This window comes from Camelus ferus, chromosome 22, assembly GCF_009834535.1.
Source record: "Camelus ferus isolate YT-003-E chromosome 22, BCGSAC_Cfer_1.0, whole genome shotgun sequence".
Classification (NCBI taxonomy): Eukaryota; Metazoa; Chordata; class Mammalia; order Artiodactyla; family Camelidae; genus Camelus; species Camelus ferus.
Window position 1 is genome coordinate 3086511 of NC_045717.1, and position 27551 is coordinate 3114061.

The 27551-nt window shown below is 36.7% G+C and overlaps 1 protein-coding gene and 1 pseudogene across 9 annotated transcripts in view; one reads left to right on the plus strand and one right to left on the minus strand.

Moving 5' to 3' along the window:
- NSD1 (nuclear receptor binding SET domain protein 1) overlaps positions 1 to 27551 on the minus strand; it is a 121867-nt gene that overhangs the window by 55440 nt on the left and 38876 nt on the right. For all 9 annotated transcript variants that reach the window (XM_032464998.1, XM_032465002.1, XM_032464999.1 and 6 more), the window contains 3 exons: positions 19110 to 19245; positions 9177 to 9349; positions 4686 to 7251 (listed from right to left, as the gene is read on the minus strand). In XM_032464998.1, coding sequence (XP_032320889.1) covers positions 4686 to 7251; positions 9177 to 9349; positions 19110 to 19245 — 2875 coding nt within the window. The remainder of the gene's footprint in view (positions 1 to 4685; positions 7252 to 9176; positions 9350 to 19109; positions 19246 to 27551) is intronic.
- Positions 25636 to 27318, plus strand: LOC106729488 (annotated as a pseudogene).

The following is a 27551-nucleotide window of genomic DNA, read 5'->3' on the forward strand; positions in this document are numbered from 1 at the left end:
AGACAGCAACCCCAAGGCATATAAAAATAGCTGATACTGACCAACATAATGCTGTAAATACTATCATGGTGGTGCAAAAAGCACTTTTAAGTCTGGTATTGAATTTAAAAGACAAAACCATAAGAAATAACTGTAACTACAAAACTATGTTACTCAATACACAATATATAAAGATGTAATTTGTGTCACCAACAACAAATTGGGAATGGGGAAATGTAAAAATGTGGAGTTTTATATACAATTGAAGTTACATTGTTATCAGCTTAAAATAGATTGCTATGTTTCATGTAAGCCCTATGACAACCACAAAGAAAATGCCTACAAAAGATAAAATGAGAAAGGAATCAAAGTATATCAATACCAAAAAAAAAAAAAAAAAAAAAGAGCGAGAAATACAAAGGAAGGCTGCAAGAGAGAGAGAGGGACAAATTAGCTGCAACACAGAAAATAATTAACAAAATGACAATAATAAGTGCTTCCCTGTCAATAATTACTTTAAATGTAAATGGGTTAAACTCCATCAAAAGACATGGGTGGCTAAATGGACTGAAAAAACAAGATGCAACTATATTCTGTCTATAAGATACATCACCTTAGATGTAAAGACACACACAGATGAAATTGAAAGGATTAAAAAGATATTATATGCATATGAGAGCAGAGGTGGCTTATTAGACAAAACAGATGAGCCAAAACTATCACTAGAGACAAATAAGGACATTGTATAATGATAAAAGAATCAATTCAGCAGGAAAATAAACAATTATAAACATATCTTAGAAGGTAACAATCATAAACAATCAAAAATAAATATGTACAAAACATCAGAGCCCTCAAATATATGAAGCAAACACTTACAGAACGGACAGCAAAAATAGACAGTAAAACAATAGTAGAGTTTAATATTTAGCTTTCAATACTGAAGAGAACAACCAGACAGAAGATCAATATGAAAACAGAGAACTTGAGCATCATTACAAACCAACTTGACCTAACAGACAAATACAGAACACTCAACCTTACATTCTTAAGTACACAGGCAACATTTTCCAGGACAGATCACATAATAGAACACAAAATAAGTCTTAAATTTTAAAAGACTGAAATCATACCAAGTGTCTTTTCCAATCACAATGGAATAAAATTAGAAATGAATAGCAGCTGGAAAACAAAACACTCACAAAAGTGTGGAAATTAACACGCCTGAACAACCAATGGGGTCAGAGAAGAAACCCCTCCCACCCCCAAATTAGAACATACTCTGAGACAAATGGAAGCAATAACACAATACCCCAAAACTTATGGGATTTAGCAAAAGAAGCCCTAGGCGGGAAGTTTGTAGCAGGAAGTGCCTACATCAAGAAAAAGAAAGATATCACACCAGCAACCTAAATTTACACTCAAAGAACAAGAAAAAGAACAAACTAAACTTGAACTTAACAAAAGGAAGTAATAAATATTAGACCTAGAAATAAACAAAATAGAGAATTTAAAAAATATGTATCAACAAAACCAAGACGTTTTTACAAAAAGATGGTGGAGGAGGGGAGGGGTAGGAGAGAAACAAGTAACTAAAACCAGAAATTAGTGAAGACATTTCAACTGAAGCCACAGGAACAACAGAGAATTTTAAGAGGCTACTATGAACAATTACATGCCAACAAATTGGATATGCTAGAAGAATTGGATAAACTACCCAGATTCAATCATTAAAAACAGAAAACCCAAATGGGAGATTAAATCAGACATTAAAAACCTTCCAAACGGGAAGGTATAGCTCAGTGAGAGCACATGGTTAGCATGCATGAGTTCCTGGATTCTATCCCCAGTAAATGAAACAAACAAACAAACAAACAAACAGGCAGACAGACAGTAAAAACAAATAGACCTCCCAAGAAAGAATAGCCCAGGATCAAATGGCTTCATCGTAGAAATCTACCAAGCATTTAAAAAACAATTAAAGCCAAACCATCTCAAATTCTTCAAAAAAAAAAACTGGAGAGGAGGGGACATTTCCAAATTCATTTTATGAGGTAACCATTACTCTGATACCAAAGCCAGACAAATATACTTAAAAAAAAAATACAGACTAATATCCCATATGAACACTAATGTGAATATCCTCAACAAAGCAGCAAACTGAAATCAACAGTAGCACATAAAAACGATTATACACTATGACCAAGTGGAACTCATCCCTCAGATGGAAGGATGGTTCAACAAACAAAAATCAATGTAACACAACACGTCTTGCTCCCTCACCTCCTGAGACAGTCTGCACTCTGTGGAGTGTGTATCTATTTCTACTTTAACCACCCACCCCCCATGCCTCATGGCCTTTCTCTTGAGTTCTGAGACGGCCTGTACTCTGTGTATGGAGTGCCCTCTCTAAATAAATCTATTTTTACTCAAAAAATTTTAAAAAACAAATAAAAGAATGAAGGAAGAAATCACATGATCATCTCAACTGATGCAGAAAACAGCTTGACAAAATTCAACACTTTTTCCTGATAAAAACACTCAAGCAAGGTAAAAGAAAATTATCTAAACATAATAAAGGTAATACATGAGAATTCCACAGCAATGGTGAAAAACTAAAAGCTTTTCCTCTAAGATCAGGATCAAGGCTAGGATGCACATTCTTGCCACTTTCAATTAACATAATACTAGAAGACCAAGCCAGAGCAATTAGGCAAGAATTAGAAATAAAAGGCATCCAAACTGGAAAGGAAAAAGTAAAATGATCTCTGTTCATAGACGACATGATCTCCTACATAGAAAATCTTATAGATTCCACAAAAAAAAACCTGTATGAATAATAAATGAATTCAGTAAAGCTGCAAAACAGAAAAATCAACATTGAAAAAAATCAGTTGTGTTTCTATACACTAATAAACAATTTAAAAAGGAAATTAAGAAAACAATCTCACTTACAACAACATAAAAAAAGAATAAAATACTTAGGAACAAACTTAACCAAGGATGTGAAAGATTTGGGCACTGAAACTTAAAACATTGCTGAAAGAAATTAAAGACACAAATAAATGGAAAGATATACTGTGTTCATGGATTCAAAGACTTAATGTTTTAAAAATGTCCACACTACTCAAAAGTGATCTTCAGATTCACTGTTCTATTAAAATCCCAGCAGCATTTTTTGCAGAAATAGGCGAGAGGAAAAAAAAAAAAAAAAAAAAAAAAAACAACCCTCTAAAATTCACATGAAATCTCAAAGGACCCCGAACAGTCAAAAGAAAGATACAAAGGTAGAGGTCTCACACATTCTGTTTTCAAACAGTACAAAGCTACAGTAATGAAAACAATGTATTACCATAAAGACAAACATAGCTCAATGAAGCAGAGCAGAGAGCCCAGAAATCAACCCTTACGTGTCTGGTCAAAGTACCTTTGACAAGGGCGCTAAGACTATACAATGGGGACAAAATAGTCTCTTCAATAAATGGTGTTGTACAACAATGTGCATATAGTTAATATGGTAATGTATACTTAAACTTGTTCAGAGGGAAAATTCATGTGTTTTTTCTACAATAAAAATAAAGTACTGATATATGCTAAGTAAAAGAACCGAACACAAAAGTACCACATAAATCATGATTCCATTTGTATGTCACGTACAGGATAGGCAAATCTATAGATTGGGGAGAAATGAAGGGAGATTGATAAAGGGAACAAAGTTTCTCTCTGGGGTGATGCAAATATTCCAAAATTAATCATGCTTATGGTCTGTGAGTATACTAAAAACCACTTAAGTATAAACCTTTAAAAGGTGAATTCTCTAGTATGTGAATTATATTCCAACAAAGCTGTTAGAAAACAGAATCAACTACGGTAAACAACATTGAGAAAACCATGTTTAAGGAACATCAGTTTTATCATCAATAACACTATTGTGTAACATTAATATCTTTTAAGACTTCTGCCATTTTCCTTCTGCTGCTAAGTACCCTGGTACTTCAGATTTTTAAAAACTATTCTCAAACAACCTCATTCCAGAAGGGATGCAAGACATCTAAGGCCTTGAAATAAGTACTACGGAATACTTTCAATTTTTCAAAAGCACACGTCCCCTTTGTCTACTTAACAAGTAGATCTTCCTTAAGTTGCAGTCCAAGAGAACCTAATATTCAATAAAATCTATTTGCTTTCTGTAGACTAACAACTAGATTTAAACCTTAGGCTCAGAGCCTCTCAAATATCTACAATACCAGATTAAGTTCCCAGAAGTTCATAGATTCTAAAAGGTAGGAAATAGGGGGGGAGGGTATAGCTCAGTGGCAAAGTGTGTGCCTACTAGCATGCGTGAGGTCCTGGGTTCAATCTCTGGTACCTCCATCAAGAAAAATAAATATATAAACCTAACTAACCCCCCAATAAATAAAAATAAAAGGTAGGAAATGGTGAGCAGGAACAAAATGTTCTTGAGACTTACTAAAAGCAAAAGAAAAAAGAAAAAAAACTTCTTGGTAAAAACAATTTCTGAAAATATATGGAAACCTGGTCTTCAAAATTCAGGCCCTTCTACATAAAGCCCTTTCTTTACTTCAAGTGAGAATCCTTCCCTCCCAACTTATACTTAGGGCTTCCATGAAAACAGACCAACTTCAGAAGGGCATCACTATTATTATTTCCTCTAATCCCTTTCTTTCACAGTCAGGAGTCCTTACCTGGTTCAGGGAGCTCAGGCTGAGGAGTCAAACTGGGAATTCCTGGCTCCTTTCCCATCTCTTCAATGCTGGCACTGGATTTATCACAAACATTCAACCCAGCTGAATTTAAGCAGCCAGCATGATTTGGATCTGTCAGTGCACCCTCTAGTATGTTTGATGAAGGAGGAGGTCTCTGCTCTGGGAACTCATCTCCCTTCTTTACAGGGTCAGCAGGAAGCAAGACCCCAAAGGCACCCTCAGAGTTTTCTTTCTCCCTAAATCTGTTAGTGCGCTTACGAGGTTTAGTGCGCCTTTGGTTTATACGCTGCCACCGCTTTTTAGGCACCACTTGATTTACATTATTGGGTTCTTCATTCTCACTGTTCATTTCAGAGTCCAGCTCTGGGCCTTTTCTGTTTTCAAAAGAGGAGCCTTTTTCAGGAATTTTACCAGGATCAGACTGGTTTACTTTATTGTCAAAATTAACACTGGAAAATTGGGCACCATCCTCAGTTATTAAATGGCCCATTAATTTAAGGGGTTCTTCTTTACCAGGGTCTTCTGCCTCACCTCTGGAGGAGCCATTCTCTGAACCCTTACTCTCTCTGACTCCCTGCAATGCAGCCTCAAGAGCTACAGCTGGGAGACGGTGCAGTTTTCTTTTGCGCTCTGTCTTTAAGGCTTTACGGTTCACTGTGTTCTTTCCCATCTGGTTTGCAAAACCATCTCGTAATTTGGATGATGGCTTTGATCGCCCACAATTGCGCCTAGTGACACAGTTTGAACGATTTTTGCCAGAAGGAGGAAGGTCTCTTTTATCGGACATTAAGCTAGGGAGGGACGTAGATAGGTCCCCAGACAGTGTAGAGTCACCCGCAGTAGGGCTAGGACGGACTGGATCCTGAGCGCCATCTCCATTTTTTTCTGAATTGTGAGTGGAGCCTCCTGAAACCAAGACCTTAGAAGCCCCTACAGGACTACTGGTAGAACAGTCCCCAAGACCAGGACTCCGATAAGAGACCAAATTTTGAGCAGTCATTAACCGTTGCTCCTTGGTCTTACTATCATGCATGTCTTTCAGCATCATTAGCAATGTACTAAATTTGTAGTCTGGTTCAATGGGTATATGATTCTGAGCAGAGGCAGAAGAAAAAAGTAATGGTTTTGATGGCTTTGATGTTCCGGAGTCACTGACATCTTCACCTAAGGATCTATAAGAGAGCTCCTTCAACTCTGACAGAACGTGTTTCACCACTGCTGTTTCTATGTCACTCGAATCCCTGGTTTTCTCATGCATGTTGCTCAGTAGTTTTAGCCCATCCACTTTCGCACTTTTGGAAATGCTGGCCAAAGGAGAGCCTTTGGTATCAGAAGAGCAGCATTTCAAGTTGCAGTCCTCATTTGCAACAGGAGGGTCTACAACAACTGGATTTTCTTTATGTTTGCACTTGATGCTTCGGATCTTGGGCTGCTTGTTTTTTGAATGTAACAGAGCTTGATTTGTAGCCCCACCTTTCATTAGTGAGTTCTCACTGGAAATGCTTGACGGTGTGCTGAATTTTGGAGAAAGACCATCATTTCTAAAATCCAATGGGGACTTTCGGACAAGAGTTGACACTTTAAGATCGGGGAGATTAACCTGAGACGTCTCAGTTCCAGGCTCTGCTGTCTTGGTACAATCCATTAAATGGTCTGTATGTGAATTAGTAACAAGGGACTTCTGCTTGCCTTTTATCTTAGTGTTTGTAGCAGTATACCTAGAATACTTTACCTTTTCATTTTTCTGCACAGGTAACATGTTCTCTGTTCTATCAAAAGCATCTGTAATTTCAATGACACAGTTATGAGACTCTGAACTATGATCTACGGGATCCAGATCACTGCTCCCATCATCAGAAGTGGTACAGATACTAATGGAATCACTTCGCTTTTCTTCGTCACCTGCTCCAATGTAGCAGAGCTGCAATTCTGAACTACATACCAGACCTCGTTGGAGTTTCTTCTTCTCCCCAGAACGTTTAGAGATCAAGGCACCCTCAGATAAGCCCAGTAAAGAGTCACAATTTGAAGTCTCAAATTCTTTCTTTGCAGTGTTTTTTGTACAAGAAGAAAATAGGAAACTTGCTGGGGCAGTGCTGGACCCTGTGAGGCTGTTTGCTATCCTGGAAAGTTCATTAGAGGCTTGCTTATCAGACACATCTGCAGAAATAAAGTTCAGGCCAAGGTTCTCTGGAATCTTTCCCCTCCGTTCTTCTTTATGTGTTTCAAATTGCATGTGACCCTTTTTCACACTAGTCCTTTTTGGATTATCAGAGCTCTTTCTGGCTCGAGACTTAGCACAAGGTTTTTCCTTCTCATCTGCAGAATGTTCAGAGTCAAAAGCCAGAGATTTCAAGCAGCCATTAAGCAACAGGTCATGTTCTGATTCAGGATCGTTTGTACAGTCCTCAAATGGCATATCCTCCTCACTGTCCAGCTTGATCGAACTGGTGACACATTTTCGGTTCTTCGACCCTTTGGGAACATCATACTGCTCAGCAAGACCAACACTGGCTTCCCACTTACTCAAAATTTTCTGAGGAACCTTAAATTAGAAAGAGGAAAAGATGATCACTTACCTAAGAAATGGAAGGGGAAACAGGGAGATAAGTGAACACCTCTCAAATCAAAAGCTTTTCTAAGCCTCGTACTTCTTCAAGGAACTTTTACGGGACCAGAAGGTGGTTAACACTCACAGCTCACTCAGAGCTTAACGAATGGGGATTCTCAGCACTACTTCTACCACTGAGATCTATCACTGGAGAAAGACTGATCTTACAAGCCCCTCATTCTCCCTGCCATTAAAAGCACAAAAGAGTAGACCATAAATCAGACTACATTACATTACTAAATCAAGGAATAACCAGACCATTCCTACTTACCTTCCCAAACCTTAGAATAAAGGTTTATTTTCTTCCTGGTTTACAAAGGCCAAGCACTTGCTCAGTGGCATAAAAGAGAAAAAGCAAAAGGCTAAAGAAGATGAATGTGGGAAAACTAGGACTGGAGAAATGAACAGGTCAGACCTGCCCTAGAAGAACTGAAATTTGAAACTCTAGTTATCACCAGGGCCTTGGCTAGTCAAGATTCTTCTATACACATTATGTACAATCTGGATTATAACTAAGCAGTCTCCTGGGCTTAATCATGTGGTCCAGAGACACCAATACACCCTTGATATGTAACAAACTACACATGCTCTTTTCTTGACTTCCTCACAGCGTGAGAACATGGAGGCTCTGTGAAATAAACCTAATTTTTCAGACTCTTACTCTCTCCCTGGCTTCATGTAATAGATAATAGCCAAGGTTCTAACTATCAATTTGTATTCACAAACACTTAAATACTTGTGAAAAAGATGTTCTGCTGAGCATGTAAAAATCAGGTCACTAGATGGGTAGCCTTCTCTTATAAAGCAATAAACCGATCATCTGGTTTATTTTACATAAAAACACACATCCATTAATTCTCTGACTACAACCATAGTAATCAATTTTCCAACCTGAAAGCCCTAGTGAACTCCTCTGAAAAGGGGGTTAAGCTACACAGCCAAAGGCTGGACACAAAAACTGACACCTCCCCACCATCAACTGCCCAAAGGATTAGAAAGGATGCAGTTGGCCTCCGGTATCCTCACAACAGCACATACTAGCTGTCTCAGAGCATCAGCCTTATAACATATTAAATATTTATTTCTAATATTCACAATAGTTCTACAAGGTACATATTATCAACGTTAGTTTCAGAGATGAAGAAACTCAAGTTAAAAACAGCAGGGACTGCATTCTGACTCTAAACTATCCTGGTTATAATTTTTATGAAACAGTTAAAAAGTATTTGTACATAGAAGTATGAAATACCAACATAAGAGGAATTATTTTACCTTCTAGAACTGACTATAGAGGAATAACAAAAGAAATAAGCCAAAATTATACTCAGCTGTATACTGTAACACAACATCAAGCAAATGAAACAAAAATACAGTGTTTTTTATTAAAACATAACCAGGTTTGAAACTGCAACCTTAAGCATTAACCACATACAACAAAGTCAAAACAACAAACATAACAAAAATGTTTAAAGCCTTATCTTTCTCATTTTTAAGAGAAATAATTAACCCAGAGTGAGGAGTAGAGTATTTCATCTGATGGCTATTTTCTTCTCACATCAGATACAACCGAAGACGACTGGTCACGCTGCTTTACATCTAAGTGACGAGGCAAGAGGTAGCTAATCATTTCTCAGAAACTTGAGCATAAATATTTGGAAGGCTAGCCTTGCAAAAAACCTTGCTTCCTACCAATTTTCTCACCAACATCCAACTACTAAAGAAAATAACTTACATTTCAAAAATGTAATACTTCTTCCTTTGATTGATCCTGTACACCCTCCATTCCCTCTTCCCTACCCTTCCCCAAGGAGATAATTTGAGAGGCTTTCTTTAAAAAAAAAAAATAATAATACTAATACCTTATGCCTATATCCTTTTTCTTTCTGCTTCCCTCTTCTTCTAAGGACAGGTAGCTCTTCAAATTGATGTCTGCCTTCGAACATGACGATTGCTTTTCCTGCCACCCAGGCTCTCTCAGAAGGGTCTCCAAAGGCCTCCACGTAGTACTGTCGATAGGGCCTCCGGTTAGAAACTAGAGAAAAATAAAAACCACGGTGTCATTACTTTAAAAAGATGACTACTCATCATCAAGAGAACAGCCATATCACTGTTGCCACAGAAGTCTCTTTTAACCTCAAAAAACAAATAAAATAAAAATCAACAACCTATAAAATCTACAGAACAAGAAAATGTGATTGATGTAGGCCAGCCAGAAGGTGAAGTTTCAATTTCAATTCATGTGGCAAGAAAATGGTTAAGAGTTTAATGAAAGAATTCAACGGTTTGGTCTGGTAATACGCTATATATTCCAAACCACTTAGAGGTTGATTAGCTAATCATAGAACAAATTAATATAACAGCCAACTAAGCTCCTTTTACCATCTGTCTATAAAGTTTTATACTCTAATTATCAGACGTTACAAAGGGTATATCATAAGCTACAGCACCACAAATGTAGTAATCAATAAGAACTAACCACCAAACAAACCCTTAAAAACACTCTGCTAAAATATGAAAAGGAAGAAATGTCTCAACACTTTGCCAAGTATGATGCACTCACATTATGGCACTGAGAATCTGGGCAAGCTACTACGCTAGGTGCTTGCTGTGTATTCTTCGCAAGAACCAACTCTAAGAAGTAAGTAGCATAATCCCCACTTTACAGACAGAGTAGTAAGTCCAATGACTTCAGAGAGGGCAAATTCAGAGTGAAACACTGGTTTTGCAGAGAAAGTGGAACTTCATATTTCAAAATACAGAAGCTAAGAAAAGAAAAAAGAAATCTCAACAGCAGAAACAAAAAGAAATCCAGTATTTTACAGTTTCTTGGTTGTCCAAGGTTCTGTGCAAATAATTACCAAAAATAATACAAATCTCATCTGGAAAATATTAAAATCAACTTTACTAAGTATATGTATCTTCCATACACTTACCACTTTAGCATTTTTCATACCAGTAAAAAATGTCACAAAAGAAATGTAGTCGGATTAACACATGTTGCAAACCAACTATACTTCAATTAAAAAAAAAACAAACAGAAAAGAAATGTAGTCGGGGCCACACAGAGTATGATTTGCCTCTTTTCAGAAAAGGAAATCATCTCATGTAAAGATTCATTTTTACTCACTGAATTCCCTTACAATAACCATATCCTGTTTCAAAACAAACAAGAATCCAAACATCTCTGAAAAATTAGGAAAAGCTTATTTCCTTCAAAATGAAAAAAAAAAAAAAGAAAGAAAAAGGAAAAAGGAAAAGGAAAGAACAAAAAGAAAGGAGAAATTTATAAACTGAACTTTAGGACAAGTATAGAGGCTGTGAATACTTTCAGAACTCCTGACGCTGCAGTTATTTTAAGAGTAGCTAAAATTTCAAGTAAATTTCTATGGCAACTTATTTATAAATGCTAATTTCAAAACTATACAACCAAAGAACGAAAAGTACCTATGAGCTATCATAAAACTTTAGATTAAATGGCTTTTTCTATAAAAATATAGCTTAATAATAAAATTACAACCTGGTTAAATTTTTTGTGTTGTTGCACATTTTTAAAAAAAGTTCTGTGAAAAAACTGAACTCCTTACTCTCTACCTACTAAACAGTTCAATAGATATCACCTAAAAAGGGGGGATTAAAATTGTCAAGATACATTTGCACCTATATAGAGATTCTTAAAATAAATTTGAAAAGTAAATCATTCTCTTAATTCAACTAACACAGACTGAACATTCATGATGTACCAGGACTACACAGAGGACAGAAAAGAACTCACTGCCTGATGGGTAAGAAATATACAGTATAAACAGATTATGGTAAAACAGCATGATAATTGCAATAACACAAAAATACGCTTTTTAAAAAGTGAAAATCATTAATTGGAAGACAAATAGGATACCTGAGCAAAATTTTAAATGTTAACAGATTGTTGAGAGAATTCCAATATGAGGGCCTAGGACCCTTAAATGAATGAATAAAACAAATGAAAGAACTGGGAACTAGAAATTCAAAACACTAAGCAGGTAGCAGTGGCCAGACCAGAAAGACCTCAGAGGCCATGTTAAGAACTTGACCATTATCCAGTTGGCACTGAACCTCATTTAAACTCTGGAACAACAGGATCAGTTCTGCATCTTAGAAAGATAATCTCCTTGACCTCTGAATGACATATTTAAGAGGAAACAGAGAGGAGACCAGAGATTACCAAATAGTGTATATGCAAGATGACTAGAACCTAAACTAAGGCGGTAGCAATGGAATTAAAAGAACAAAATTTGAAAGATTTTTTTAAGACAAATCAAAAAGACTATATATACACACACACATATACATATATACATATATATACATATATATATATATATGTATATATATAAAAAATAAAAGATAGAAAAGACACCTGAACACCAACCACAGCAGCATTATTCACAACAGCCAAAAGATGGAAACAACCCAAATGTCCACTGAGGATGAACAGATGAATCAAATGTGGTGTACGTATCAGTGGAATATTATGGGGCCTTAAGAATGAATGATACACGTAATACAACATGAATGAACTTTAAAGACATTATGCTAAGTGAAATAAGCCAGACACAAATGGACAAAGACTCTATGATTCCACTTATATAAAGTACCTAGAATAGTCAAATTCATAGAGATAGCAGAATAGTGTTTACCAGAAACTGAGGTTACTGTTAAATAGGTAGAGTTTCAGTTTTCGGAATATGAAAAACTTCTGGAAATGGGTAGAGGTAATAACTGCACAAAAATGTGTATGTACTTAATGTCACTAAACTATACACTTAAAAATGGATAAAATGATAATTTTATGTTATGTATACTTTAACCAAAAATTTTTTAAAAATCAAGTAACAACTGGTGGTGAGGATGTGGACAAAGCAGCACCCTCACCCACTGCTAGTGGGGATGTAAAACGGCACAGCAGCTTTTCAAAACAGTCTGGGAGACCCAGCTATTCCACTCCTGAGTATTTATCCAAAGAACACGAGAGCACTAACTCAAAAAGATATATGCAACCCTACGTTCACTGAGGCATTATTTCCAATAGATAAGATACGGAAACAACTTAAGTGTCCATCAGTGGGTGAATGGGTAAAGAAGATGTGGTGGACTACTACTCAGCCACAGAACAATGAAACCCTAGCATCCGGGACTATGTGGATGGACCTTGAGGGTATGATGCCAAGTAAAGTAAATCAGACACAGAAAGATAAATACCATATGATTTCACTCGTGTGTAGAATCTAAAAAAAACAAAAACAAAAAACAAATGAACAAGTAAAATAAAGCAAAAACTAATAGATACAGAGATCAGATAAGTGGTTACTAGAGGGGAAGAGGGCTGGGGGGTAGAGAAAATGGGTGAAGGGTTTCAACTATATGGTGATAGATGGTAACTAGACTTGCGGTGCTGTGCCCCTGAAATTTATACAATAAAATTTAAATTAAAAAAAAAAAAAGGCAGGCAGTACCTCAAAAAGTTAAACAGAGTTACCATTTGAGTCAGCAATTCCACTCCTGGGTATAAACCCAAAAGACAGGAAAATATGTCTACATAAAAACTTAACACGTGAATATTCACAGCAGCACTATTCATAATAGCCAAATGGTAGAAACAGTCCATATGTCCACTGACTGATAAACTTATAAATAAAATGCAATCTATTCATACAATGGAATATTATCCACTATAAAAAGGAATGCAGTACTGATACATGGGCAGACCCTCAAAACATTATGTTAAGTGAAAGAAGCAGTCACAAGGGATATACGATTCCATGTATATTAAGTACTCAGAACAGGCAAACTATAGAGACAGAAAGTAGACTACTGGTTGCTCAGGGCAAAGGGGTACGTACAAGGGGTAAAATGACCAGGGGAGAGAAGCTAAGGGACATAGGATTTCTTTTTGAGGTGGTGAAATCGTCTAAAATTAACTGGTTACGCAACTCTGTGAATATATCAAAAATCACTGAATTGTATACTTTAAAGGGGTGAGTTGTATGTTACATGAATTGTATCTCAATAAAGCTGTTTGAAAAAGAAAAAACGACTTAATGGTTGGTATAGGACACAAGAAGAAAAAGTGACTCCTACGTTTTCGGTTTAAGTAACTAAGAGGCAGTGATCTACTCACTTTGGCAGGAAATGAAAGAGATGGTACTGGTTTGAGGAGGAAAATAATTAGTTCAGTTTTAAACAAGGTGAGTTTAACTGACTAAAAGACCTCCTGGTGAAAGCGTCACGTACACAGTTAGGCACGCAGAGCTGAAGCCCGGGGGAACAACAGCACTATAGGTATGAATTCAGTTTACTGGCGACAGCTAAAACTCAGCGTTAGTAAGGATGGAAAAGGGAGAAAGATATAAAAAAAAAAAAAAAAAAAAAAAGAATTACCAACATTTAATGGCAAGGTAGAAGAGGATCCAGCAAAGAAGAACGAAAAGAATTAGAAAAAAATAGTACCAAGAGTACATGCTTAGAGCAAGCTTAGTGGAATAAAAGGAGAGAATGAGGAATTTGAGTATGTTCAGAAATGAGTGGCACATCTGAAAGTGAAGAAAGCTGACGATTCTTCCAAGCACGGTTATGAAGGGAAGGGGACAGCTGTCACTGGAAGAGAGAGTCATGGAAGGAATTTTAGGACAACAGATTGATTCAAATGTTAGTTCCCTCCGGTACTATAAAGAGCCACAGTAATTCTATGCTTTAGTAAATCAAATTAAGAAGAATCCTTTTAAAAACTATTATTAAATAATGTTAAAGTGAAAATCTTTAAAGGTAAAGAATGAAGACTGAATACTCAACTTCAGTTCTGCTCCCTTCTGAAACCCCACTAAAATAACAGGAAAAGCAGTTTTTAAAAGAAACAAATACAAACGAAAAGAAACAACAATAAAAATCTAGAAAAGTTGAAGGTCAGAGTTAAACCAAATGAGAGGCCAGTCTTGAGAAAAGCTAAGCAGCAGTCTGATGCACTCCCAGATTGCTTTGCTAAGGGTAAACCTACTTGTAAAGGGTACCCTAGAAGAAGTATGGAAAGGTGTAGAAACAAGACTGGCTGAAAAACTCTTCAACATGAAGTTAAGAGTATTTCCAGGTCAAGATGAAGAACTGAATAAACACTTCCAAATTCACCCTGCCCTCCTAATCTCCACTAAAGCTATAGTAAAGAGACTTTCAAAGATAGACCCATTAAGGACAGGGAGAGCAAGAGAGAACAGCTGAATAATTACCAGCTGTGCAGGTATATTACACAGATTTGGAAGCTGGAAAGCACATGGATAAGTATTATGTTAACTTACTTAATAACAGACCCAAGAAAGCTAAATCCTAAATCATCAGTGAGCAAAGCCATGAACCAACTGTATCAACACCACTCATCCTCAAAAGGCCCAGGAAATGGCAACACCTGGTACTTCCGGAGTTTGGGAGGATAAAATACAGATGACTGATTGAAAGCTGTCAATCAGCCTTGGATACCTAAATTTTCTCCTCCACTCCAAGCCACCAGATCACTGCCTTTCCCCTCCAGTCAATAGAAGACTAGAGGTTTTTCCACTAGACGGAGTAAAACAGGCCTCCAGACTGAGTACCACCAGACACAGTCCAGGGGGATAACTATACCAAAATAGAGGGAGGGAGTGAACTGAATGCTAAAACCATGCAGTCATCTTCCCTCATTGAGCTCCCAGAACACAAGAAGCCAGATTCTTATTCTCTAAGTAGGAGACCAAAGACTGACTCATCTCTGAGTGAGTCTCAGCAAGCCAAGAAAAAAATGGAGAAGGTACTCAGAAGGGACTGGGAGAAGGAGGGAGGTCATCCTACAAGGAAATTAAAAGTACGCAAGCTCTGCACATTCAGAAGTGCCCACATGCTCTTTAGTTTTAACTCTTGAACACAGATTTGAGTAAAGCCTCAAACATAAAAAAAAAAAAAAAAGGTACAAACAGTGAAGATGAAAAGGAATTTGAAAACAGACTATATACAAAAGAGAAAACTTCACAAAAGCTATCATTAATATCGTCAGAAATAGAAAGGATATTGCACTAATGAAATAAGATGCAGGAACAAAAACAAATTCTTGAAAATTAAAAGCATTAGAGCAGAAATGTAACACTGAAAAGGGGGCTCTTGAAGAAAAGGTTGAGGGAACTCCCATAAAATAGGGCAAAAATAACAAAAATTAAACAAAAAAAGATGGAAAAATTATTAAGTCCAACACAGGAAAGTCAATTTCTAAATGAGAATTATAGAGTATAAGCAAAGGAAATAAATCAATGAAAAAATTCAAGAAAATGTTCCAGAACTAAAGAAACTAAATTATAGATCAAATGGGCCCACTATATACCCATTACAAAGAGTAAAAACTGACTCACAGCAAGGAACAGCCTGTGAACTACAGGAACAGAAGAGTCTACAAGCTTTCAGGGAGAGGGACAAAAGTCGCATACAAAAGATCAGATCAAAACAATCTCAGATTTTACAGCAACTCTGGAAGCTAGAAGACAATGGAGCAATGCCTTCAGAATTTCGAGCAAAAATGATTTCTAGCCTAGTGTTTATAGAGCCAACTACCAAACAGGTGTAGGAAAAGAATAAAAATATGTCCAGATAATGCAAGGCCTCAGAAAATGTATCTCCCACATCCCCTTCTCCAGGAAACTATTGAAGGACTTGCTATACATTCAAAATGAGTGAGTAAACTCAAAACAAGGAAGACATGAAATTCAACACAAGAGAGAGCTAAAGGCAATCCCCAACCTGACAGCTGTTAACCAGGCACAGAAGGTAATCTGTGCAGACTGAAGGAGTCTAGTAAAGACTCCAGGTGGGATTTCCTCAAGATGATGAAAAATGACAAATTACTGGTGTATCAGTTCATGGGGAGAGAACAAAAACTAAGAACCACCCCTCTTCACTGAAACACACATACACACAAAGGTCATTACAAACACACACACAAAGGAAAAAGGCTGTGAGGGCAGAGTGAGCATAGGACTCTACATGGCTAAGCTGTACGGTGTTAACATAATAATGTGCACACACTCAACTCCTAACCAAAATTAGAGCACACTAGGGAAGACGGGGGTGCTGGAGGTAAGGACGGCAGGACAGATAGGAGTCCTTAAGGTTACCATACCAAGCCTCCAATCACAGCACCCTCATCCGCTCCTAATGTTAACACTTGAAGGGTACTGCTATTACTCTCGCCACGGCCAGTTCCTCATTGTGATATGAATTCCTTCAACCTCTTCCCTTCTCAGAAATCCTGTCATGTTCCCATCTTGGATCCCTTATTACTCCTGCCTTCAATCTCTATCCCCAGAACTCTTCTCATCAACACTAACTGCATGATCATTCCCATTTTAAAAAATCTTCCGGACCTCATGTATCTCTCTAGCTCTCTCCCTGGCGTAGTATCCCCACTTCTCTGCCCTTGTCTCTGTTTCCTCAAACCAGCCTAACTGAACTTCAGCCACAATTGTACCACCAAAAAGATTACCAATGATCTCTAGCCCCTTACACCTAATGGCCTTTTATCTGATCGGTGCCTAGGCACCGCTCAACCAAACTAACCACACTTCCTTCTTAAAACATTCTAGTCACCAAAGCACTCTAGTCCACCGTATTCTCCTGGTTTTCCTCTTCCTGATTCTTCTATCTGATTTTTTCACATCTCTTTTGCAGGTTCAGTGTCCTCAACAGACCTCAAATGTTGGCTTCCTCAGAGCTACCTTTATTCCCACTGTGTATTTTGAACCGAGGCCATGTCATCCATGCCCTATCCATGGCTTCAATTAGTATCAGCAAGCAGATGTCACCTCCAAGTTATAGATGTCCCAGTGCTCTCTGTAAATGGCAACACTGTTTATGCTCTGGTGAAGCTAAAGATTTGGGAGCCATCCTAACATACAGAAACCTTAGGACTTCATTCCCCCCCATTATCCACCCATTACCAAAACGTATAGACTTTATCCCCTAAGTAGTTCTTCACTCCCTATCACCACTATCATCTCACCATAACCACTGCAATGGCCCTTTTAACTCTCTCCTCTGATTTACTTGTGTCCCTCTCCAAGTCATTTTCCTCACTGCAGTCAGAGTGAACTTGAAAACACAGATCAGATCACATCTCCCTCTACACACAGCCCTTTAACAGTATCCTACTGTTCTTAGTTTAAATTTTGAATGAAGTCTACAAAATGCTGCATGATTTGACACACATCTACTTCTCCAGCTTCATAATGAGCCACTTCCATTACTTTACAGGCTGCAGCCCTCTCGGGGCAGAGCATAAACTCCATTCTGTGCTTCGAACCACCTTCTTTTTATCCTGGTTAATTCCTACTCGTCTTCTCAGGTTTCAGATTAAAGATAATTTTACCAGCAAAACTGACCTTGACTACCTCACAACAGAAGTCCAGATTAGGTGTCCCCCGTATTACTGACTACACACCAATATTTTTCCTTGAACACACTTCTCAGTTAAGTAATTATCTACTTGATTATTTGCTGGTGCCTTGTCTCTTTAACTAGACTCTGAGGATACACAAGCGCAAGCAAAACTGATGTTTTGCCAACTACTAGATCCCAATATCTAGCACAGCACCTGCAGAATGTACCTATTATTTGTTGAATAAATGGCACAGACCTAACTAGTGTGCACAAGGAACACCACAGTGAGTAAGAGGCCAGCAGTCTCGTGGGCACAGGAAGGGTACAAGGGGAAGACTAAAAGAATTTTCTACCAGTAGAATTTAAATGTGCAAATAGGTCACAAAATTTGATATCATTTTCTTTAAAATGGTGAGCTATAAAGGTCTTTGGGCACCTCAATATTAATATTCAAAATACAAAATCAAATCCAGCGTCCCACTTTGGGTAAATCGTCCTACAGACAGACATGCACACATGACACACAGTTTGTGTGCGCACACAAACACATGCACGTACGCAGACAGGCAGTCTTTACGACACAAGGTTAGAAACAGCCCACACATCCGTCAACAGCGAAACTGTTATAAGAAGGATACCATATTCAAGAAGTGGAAAACCATGCACTTAAAAAAGAAAACGGGGAAAGTTTTCAATAAGCTCACATGGAAAAATCTCCAACAAACTGCAGAATATACATACAATATGCTACTTTTATGTTAAAATCAAAGAGGGTAGGGAGATGAATATATACATTTGGACTTATATAAAGAAAGTCTAGAAAAAAGTATTAGTAACAATTGGTTACTCTTTGAAAGGAAAGGTAAAGAATGGGGTAAATCACAAACTATCTTAATAGAAAAAAGGGAGCTCAAAATGAAGTTCTGGCCTCTATATTATAGCATTTTAAAGTTATGATACATGAAATTCAAATAGAACAATCAAATAAGAAACTATAGTAGCTAAAGAGAATAAATCAAGATTTAAAAATTCAAAATAACTTCTAAGCATTCTTTATAACCATTTCAGCTTTCAAACTAACAAAAAAGATACAAACCTGAAGACTGAAGTAGAAAAACAAATATACTGAAAAGTAATTCTAGACAAAATAAACTTTAGCTAATAAGCCTAACATTTTCCTGGCTTCTACAGATAGAGTGAGAATTTTAAAATCATACAATAAAATAAAATAGAACAAAAAGATTCAAAAAACCCAAGTAATAACAATTCATTTATGAAATGCTCAAAGGTAAAAATGAATTATTACTGAAGGCAACTGCAAGTTTGTCATTCCATACTGTATCTTATGCATAATCAACTGCAAGTATTACCTTTCATTTTTGAGTGTGTGTTAATCAATGGATCAGAACAAATTCTGCAGGGCCACCATGGGCGTCTCTTGAATTTTGCCCAGATGAGGTCTCCAACTTCATACTTCAGTGGTGTAGCCTTTTTCTTGGGTTGACACTTTAGACAGACAAAACAGGGAACATCAGTAAGAATCAAAACCTTTTGAAACAATACATCATCTTCCCATTAGCCTTCTGAGAAAGCATTACCTAAAAAATACTGGATGAAAACACTCCAGGCTTAATAACAATTGTAACATATGTACAATAAAATTACTTTGCACTAACTGTTCATAACATAGCCCTTGATACAGTCAGTACTAGCTCTCGATTTATATTTATTTTACCCAAGTAATCTACCTGCATTCTGGTAAAATAAGTGAACTATTCCATTTTTAAAGAGCTAAAAACTGAAATAACAGATAAACAGTATCATCCCAAAGAAAAGATACCTTTGCCCTAGTCCTTGAATCACAACATGGCTGGGGCGGGGGAGCAGACAATGTGGTCCCTTCTGCAGGTGATGCTCTACGTCCTTCTCAAACACACACATTCCTATTAAGTAGTTAACAATAATGACCCTAACAAAATATTCCTGAAAGCTACAAGATAGATTCCTGCAATGTCAATACAACTGACCTGGATTTTTCCCAGGACATCCAAGAGAGGCTGCATCCAGAACAGTCTACTACACAATTCCAAGAGCATTCATTCATGCAAGCACAATACGAGTCGAGCTCCTTGGACCTATCCAAAGTAGAGACTCTGGCTGCATCTTTTCTCCAAAAATATACCTAATTAGTCTGCAATCCAGATGCTTCCATCTCAGCTTTTAAACCCATGTCCATAACACCCTATAAACAGTACACATCTCCTGCCCTGAGAGGAAGACAGCTTTTTGTTCAGTGGGACCCAGCTTCCCACCTGATAAATCACTCAAAGGAGTTCACATGTGCTAAAATATTTCTGGGTAGCTAAAAGAAGCACTCAGGGTACTTGGACAAAGGACAATCTACTCCATTTACTCCAAGGGGACATACAAGTATTATGATTTTCTATAAATGCCATGTCTTGAAAAAGACTTGGTGAGTTTCAGATTCAACTGTCCCTCCTTAATGCCTAGAACAGTACCCACCTGACATAGATTAAGTGTTCAATAAAGAATATGCTGAATGAAATGACTGAAACCATTCAAATAAAAATGATGAACAGTATCTGAGGCTCAAGGATATCAAAGTATTGAGCTCAATTCAATGATTTATAAGTTATCATTCATCCAAGATTGTGCATTCAGAGAGAAATAAGTTAAATTTCATGGAATGCCTTTATTGAAAACAGTGTGATTAGTTCTTCATGTATATAGTTACTAGGAAATGAGACAGAAAGTACATCTTTTAAAAAACAAAGTCCCAAGGGGCCATTTTTGCCTCTTATCATTTTGTAAGTTATCAGAAAAAAACATGACTTCAAAGCAGGTTGGCTTTGAAACTTTAGAAACAAGATACCAAGATGGGATGGAAAAACAAATCTTCCACATGCCTCTGTACTGAAAACCACAATTTGAATAGGTTCCCATAAATTTCTGATATAATTTGACTTGTAATGAATCATTGGGTTAATCTGGCAATTATTGTTAAATACAGAATTTGCTTGTTTATCTGAGTCCTAAATGACTTTATATGTAGTACTACCATTCACTTAATGTTTGCTATATGCCAGGCACTGTTCTCTCTTTAATACTCTTAAGGTAGATACTATATTATTACTCCTAATTTAGTATATGCCTGTAGTCATATAGTTATTTAGTAAGTGGCAGAGACAGGATTCAAATCTGAGCAGTCCAAATCAGGATCCCAAATTCTCAACTACTATCCAGTAACAATAAAACCCCATGATTATTATATGCTTTATGACAAATTCAGCCATAATCAATCTATGACATGATACTAGTTCCATCTTTCCCTCATATTACTACTGCAAAGTGATTATATTATTAGGAAGTAAAGCCATAAAAACACATGTCTTCAGTAACAGACAGATGAGAAAGAACACGAGTGGTATCAGGTAAAGCCAGAAGCCAGAATCACACAACCAGACAAAGCAGTAATGAGCTGCCTCCTTCACAAATTGTGTCATCTTAAACAAATCAGTTAATTCAGCCTCAGTTTCCTAAGCCATAAAATCAGGAAAGAAACACTGCTCTACCACAGTAAAACCATCAAACCATCAAACTATTAATTCCACTCCTAACATTTTAACCCAAAGGAAATAATCTAAACAAGTAAAAGAATTGTAGAAAGATATCTAAAGCTGTTACTTATGACAACAAAAAGTTAACATCCAACAAGAGACATCTTAAATTATGCTGAAAACTCAATGAAATATGCAAAATGCAAATGAAGTTATGGGATACTGAAAATGTAGTATACAGCCACACATACAATATACCAACTATTTAGAAACTATGCTAAAACTATGATGATTAAAAACAATAAAGTCACTGAGAAACACAAAAGTATAGTTTCATTAAACTAGTAGTATCATGGGTGAAGATGTTCATAAACCTGAAACATTCATTTTCTGCTAATTATTTAAATCATTTACCGTGATGACCAAATAAAACAATATATACAACCCACTGGGAAAAAAATGTCTATACAGATACAAATTATTAATGAACAACATCTAAATCCAAATGACCTTAATACATAAAAAACTAGAAACAGGAAAGAATTCTAGACCAAAGAGAGGCCTCCAAAACATGAAAAGAGAGAAAGTAACAACAAGGTAAAACTAAAGGGGGGTTGGGGGGGAATACAACTCTTGTTGTCATACGGCTTAAAAATTCAACTTGGAAAGACTCCCAAATAACTTCTTATAAAGCTCATAATTCAATTAAGTATCTACACACAAAGCTCAACGAGAAACACAAAGATGAATTCCTGACCCCTAGACACTTGGAGAGTATCACGGAATACTGGAATGAAGAATGTCCCCTAAGCTTAGACAGTCAGGATAGGCATATTACAGAACAGCTTTCTCTGTATGTCCGGTTGGATGAAATATATCAGTACTAGGCCTTTTTATAAACACTATTGGGTTGAACTGTGGTCACTCAAAAGATATACTCTCCAGTACCTGTAAATGTGACCTTATTTGAAAAGTGTTCTGGCAGATGATCAAGATGTCAATTAGGGTGGTCCCCTAATCCAATATAACTTGTGTCCTTATAAAAAGGGAAAATTTGGACACAGAGACAGACATGCATAGAAGATGATGTGAAGACACAAGGAGAATGCCATCCACAAACCAAGGTACCCCAGACACTAAGAGAGGCATGGGACAGATTCTCATAGCCCTCGGAAGGAACCAGTCCTTACCGACAACTTGATGCTTGACTTCTAGCCTCCAGAACTCTGAGACAATTACATTCGTATTGTTTAAGTCACCCGGTTGTGGTACTTTGTTATGGCAGTCCCAGAAAACATTTGATTAACTCTAAAGACCGTGTTATTTGCAGGACAACCCACTGTTTCCCTCCAGTGTTAATTATGGACAGAATTTGTTCCAAAGTGTTTAAATCAAATCTAAAAAGCAACTAGGTTCATAATCTCCATTTCCTTTTTTTATTGACAGTAACATGTCATCTCACATTAAACTAAGAAAATGACCAAATGTGTGTGGGAGATATAAATGACATGGGAATTAAAATGTTATACTAGAAATAGCGATTTAATTTTTAAAAAATATCTAACACAAAGGCAGTGGCAGAGGATTAGAGGAACATAAATACAAGACGTATAAAAAAACAAATACCAAAGTGACAGACATCAATCCTACCTTATCACTAATTATATAAAATGTGTATGGACTTAAAATTTAAGGCAGATGGGTAGGTATAGCTCCATGGTAGAGTACATGCTTAGCATGCACAAGGTTCTCGGTTCAATCCCCAGTACCTCCATTAAAAAATAAACCTAATTACCTCCTCCCAAAAGATAAATATATACTTTTTTTAAAAAAAAGTACACTATGACTTACCATATGATCCAGCAATCCCACTCCTGGGCATATATCCAGGAACTTTAATTTGAAAAGATATATGCACCCAGTGTTCACAGCAGCACTATTTACAACAGCCAAGACATGGAAACAATCTAAATGCCCATCAAGAGATGACTGGATAAAGAAATTGTGGTATATTTATACAATGGAATACTACTCAGCCATAAAAAAGAATAAAATAATGCCATTTGCAACAACATGGATAGATCTGGAGATTGTCATTCTAAGTGAAGTAAGCCAGAAAGAGAACGAAAAATACCATATGATGCCACTTATATGTGGAATCTAAAAAAAGACAAGAACTTATTTACAAAGCAGATGTAGAAAACAAACTTATGGTTACCAGGAGGGGAAGGGGGCAGGAAGGGATAAATTGAGGTTTGAGATTTGCAGATATTAACTACAATATATAAAACAGATAAACAACAAGTTTATACTGCATAGCACAGGGCACTATATTCAATATCTTGCAGTAACCATTAATGAAGGAGAATGTGAAAACAAATATATGTATATGTATGACTGAACTATTTCATGCTGCACAGCAGAAACTGACACATTGTAAACTGACTATATTTCAATTTTTAAAAAAGGACACTATGAAGAAAACAAAAGGATAACTCAAAATGGGAGAAAATATTTTCAAATCACATTATCTAAAAAGGGACTTACATTGGGGTATATAAGGAACTATACATTGGAATATATAAGGAACTACTACAACTCAACAATAAAAAAAGGCAAACATCTCAATCTTCTAACAATGGAGAAAGAATTTTATAGACATTTCTCCAGAGAAGATATACAAATGGCTAACATGCACATGAAAGTACACTCAACAACACTGGTAATGAGGGAAATGAAAATCAAAACTATAATGAGATACTTCACATCCAGTAAGAGAATTTTTAAAAAGAAAATGACAATTATTGGTGAGGATGTGAAAAGTCAAAACTTTCTAACTGCTGCTCGGAAAGTAAAATGATGCAGCCCATTTTGGAACAGTTTGCATTTCCTCAAAAGGTTGAACACAAAGTTTCCATGTGACCCAGCAGTCCTACTCCTAGGTGTATCACACCCAAGAGAAATGAAACATAAATCCACACAAGAGCTTGTACACAGATGTTCACAGAAGTATTATTCAACACACCCAAAAGGAAGAAACAAACCTAACAGTCACCAAACTGATAAATAAATGAATGTAATACATCTCTACAGTGGAATAATGTTAACAATGAAAAGAAGGGGGAGGCTGTAGCTCAAATGGTAGAGCACATGCTTAGCATGCACGAGGTCCTGGGTTCAATACTCAGTACCTCCTCCAAATGTAAATAAATGAATAAATCTAATTACTTCCCCCTCATAAAAATTAAAAAAAAGAAAGAACAATGAAAAGAAATAATGTACTGATACATGCTATGGATGAACATTAAAGAATATGCTAAGTGAAAGAAGCCAGTCACAAAGGACCACATATCCTTTAATTTTGTTTATATGAAATATCCAAAATAAGCATACACACAGAGACAGATAACACTGGTATCATACTAAATTAATGCTATCATCACAGTATCTCTGCAAAATTGGTTATTATTAGGTCTATCTTCTGGAAGAAGAAACTAAATTTTTAACTATGCTGATATGATCTTCTCATGCCACAGTTACAATGTCACCCTTGTCATTAGTACTCACCTATTCAAGAAGAATTTACTGAACCATTTTTATATACAAGCAGCATTCTAAGTATTGAAAATACAGCAGTTCACTAAACAGGAAAAAAATACCTGCCTTCAAGGAGTTAACATTTCAGTGAGAAATAACGGCTCGCCCCTACAAAAAGCTAAATTTGAAGGGAGCAGAAATGAGAGTGCTTAATAGTTATGGGGTTTCAGTTTGGGGTGATGAAAAGGTCTGAAACTAGATAGTGGTGATGTTTGTACAACACTGTGAATGTACTTAATGCCACTGAACTGTGCACTTGAAAATAGTTACAATAGTAAATTCTCTTGTTTATTTTTCCACACACACACAAAAAAGAGCAGGAAGAGACACATACTGACATATGCATATATACATATAAATATATAATAGAATAGAGAGAGCTAAGAGACATAAGAGGTAAGAATACACAATGATAAGGGTCAACATACACTTAATCCGGGTCTTAGAAGATCAGAAGACAATAAGGCAGAGAGAATAATAAAAATTGGCTGAGAATTTTCCAGAACTTATCAGTCACTAAATCCACTGCTTCAAGGAGACTATCAAATCCTGAGAAGAATAAACAAACAGAAATCCACACTTAGACACATCAAACTCAGAAACAAAACAAAACCAACCCTGCCCCCTGACAAAAAAAGAAAAGAGAGAAAATCTTTAAAAGCAACCAGAGGAAAAAAGACACATTATCTTTAAAGGCACAAGGTTTCTTTTCTTTTTTTTTTCTTAATTGAAGTATAGTCAGTTACAATGTACTCTGGTGTACAGCATAATGTCTAAAGGCTTAAGCTTTCTAATTCTTCTGGCTTACCAGCAACAATGGGAGTCAGAAGACAGTGGAACGATATTTCCTGCATGCGATTAAGAAAATAGCTCCTAATCTAGACTTATTTATCCAGCAAAAGTATCTTTCAAGAAAGAGAGCTAAATATAATTTCAGACAAACCAAAACTAGGAGAGTTAGACACCAGTAGACTCTCAGAAAGGAAAATTTTAAAAGATACATATTTCAGTCAAAAGGAAACCATCATGGGTCTGATATATGAAAAATAAAGGAATAAATGTGCAAAATGAACAGTGACTATTTAAAACAATGTCTAATGGAGTCTAAAACAAAAACAGTAAATTAGAACTCACAACAATACTCCATGTTGGAAAGGAGTAAACGATGTTAAAGTGCTCTTAAGATTTACGTATTATTGCTCTTTACCATCTTGCAATGTGGCGGTGAAAAAACTGAGAAGCCAGATGCTAAGGAGAAAAAGCCTGAAGCCAAGAAGGCTGATGCTGGCGGCAAGGTTAAAAAGGTTAAGAAGGGTAAGCCCCACTGCAGCCAAAACGCTGTCCTATTTCCAATCAGCTATGTATTCCAGAAAGGCCTTGTACAAGAAGAAGTATTCAGCAGCTAAATCCAAGGTTGAAAAGAAAAAGTAGGTAAGGATTCTTGCTACTGTCACAAAACAAGTTGGTGGTGACAAGAATGGTGGTACCAAGTGGTCAAACTTCACGAAATGACTAGATATTATCCTACTGAAGATGCGCCTTGAAAGCTGCTGAGCCACGGCAAGAAACGCTTCAGTAAGCACGTGAGTAAACTGTACACCAGCATCACTTCGGGGACCATTCTCACCATCCTCACCGGGTACCACAGAGACAAGAGGGTCATTTTCCTGAAGCAGCTGAGCAGTGGTTTACTTCTTGTGACCAGAACTCTGTCCCTCAATTGAGCACCTCTGCACAGAACACACCAGAAATTTGTCATTGCCACCTCCGCCAGAACTGACATCAGTGGTGTGAAAATCCCAGAACATCTCACTGATGCTTACTTCAAAAAGAAGCTGCCTAAGCTCAGACACCAGGAAGGTGAGATCTTTGACACAAAGAAAGAGAAATATGAGATTACAGAGCGGCACAAGGTTGATCAGAAAGCTGCGGACTCACAAATTCTGTGAAGAATCTAAGCTGTTCCTCAGCTCCAGGGCTACTTCCACTCTGTGTTTGCTTTCACAGATGGAATTTATCCTCACAAATTGGTGTTCTAAACTTACTACAGAGGACCTAATTAAATAACTGATCCATTTTTAAAAAGGGGGTGGATTTAGATATTATTAAGAAGGAATATTTTAAAGTCTACATATTGTCAGGGAGGAAGGCACAGGGATTTTAAAAACTGATGTTAGAAGGGCCTGTTATAATTTCTGGGGTACCCTCCAAACAAAGAGAAACCAAATATGTAATTCCCAAACTTGAATGGGAGTGAGAGGAACATAAAAAGAAAGGTGAGCAGGGACGCATAGCTCAGTGGCAGAGTGTGGGCTTAGCACGTCCAGCCTGCCTGACGTTCTGGGTTCAATCTCCAGTACATCCATTAAAAAATACATAAATAAATAAACCTAACCCCCCCCCCACAAAAAAACTATTAACAAAAAAGAATTAGGCTCCTCAAATAAAACCAAAAAGAAGGAAAGAAAGAAAAGAAAAAAAATTAATTGAAAAGAAGGCAGGAAAGCAGAGAAAAAAGTAAGATAAATAGCATAAAATAATACAGCAAACTTAAACCCAAATGTCCCTAATTAAATTAAAGTGGACTAAATGTTGCAGTTCACTTGACCAAAAACATTTTTTTTTAAATTTTATGCC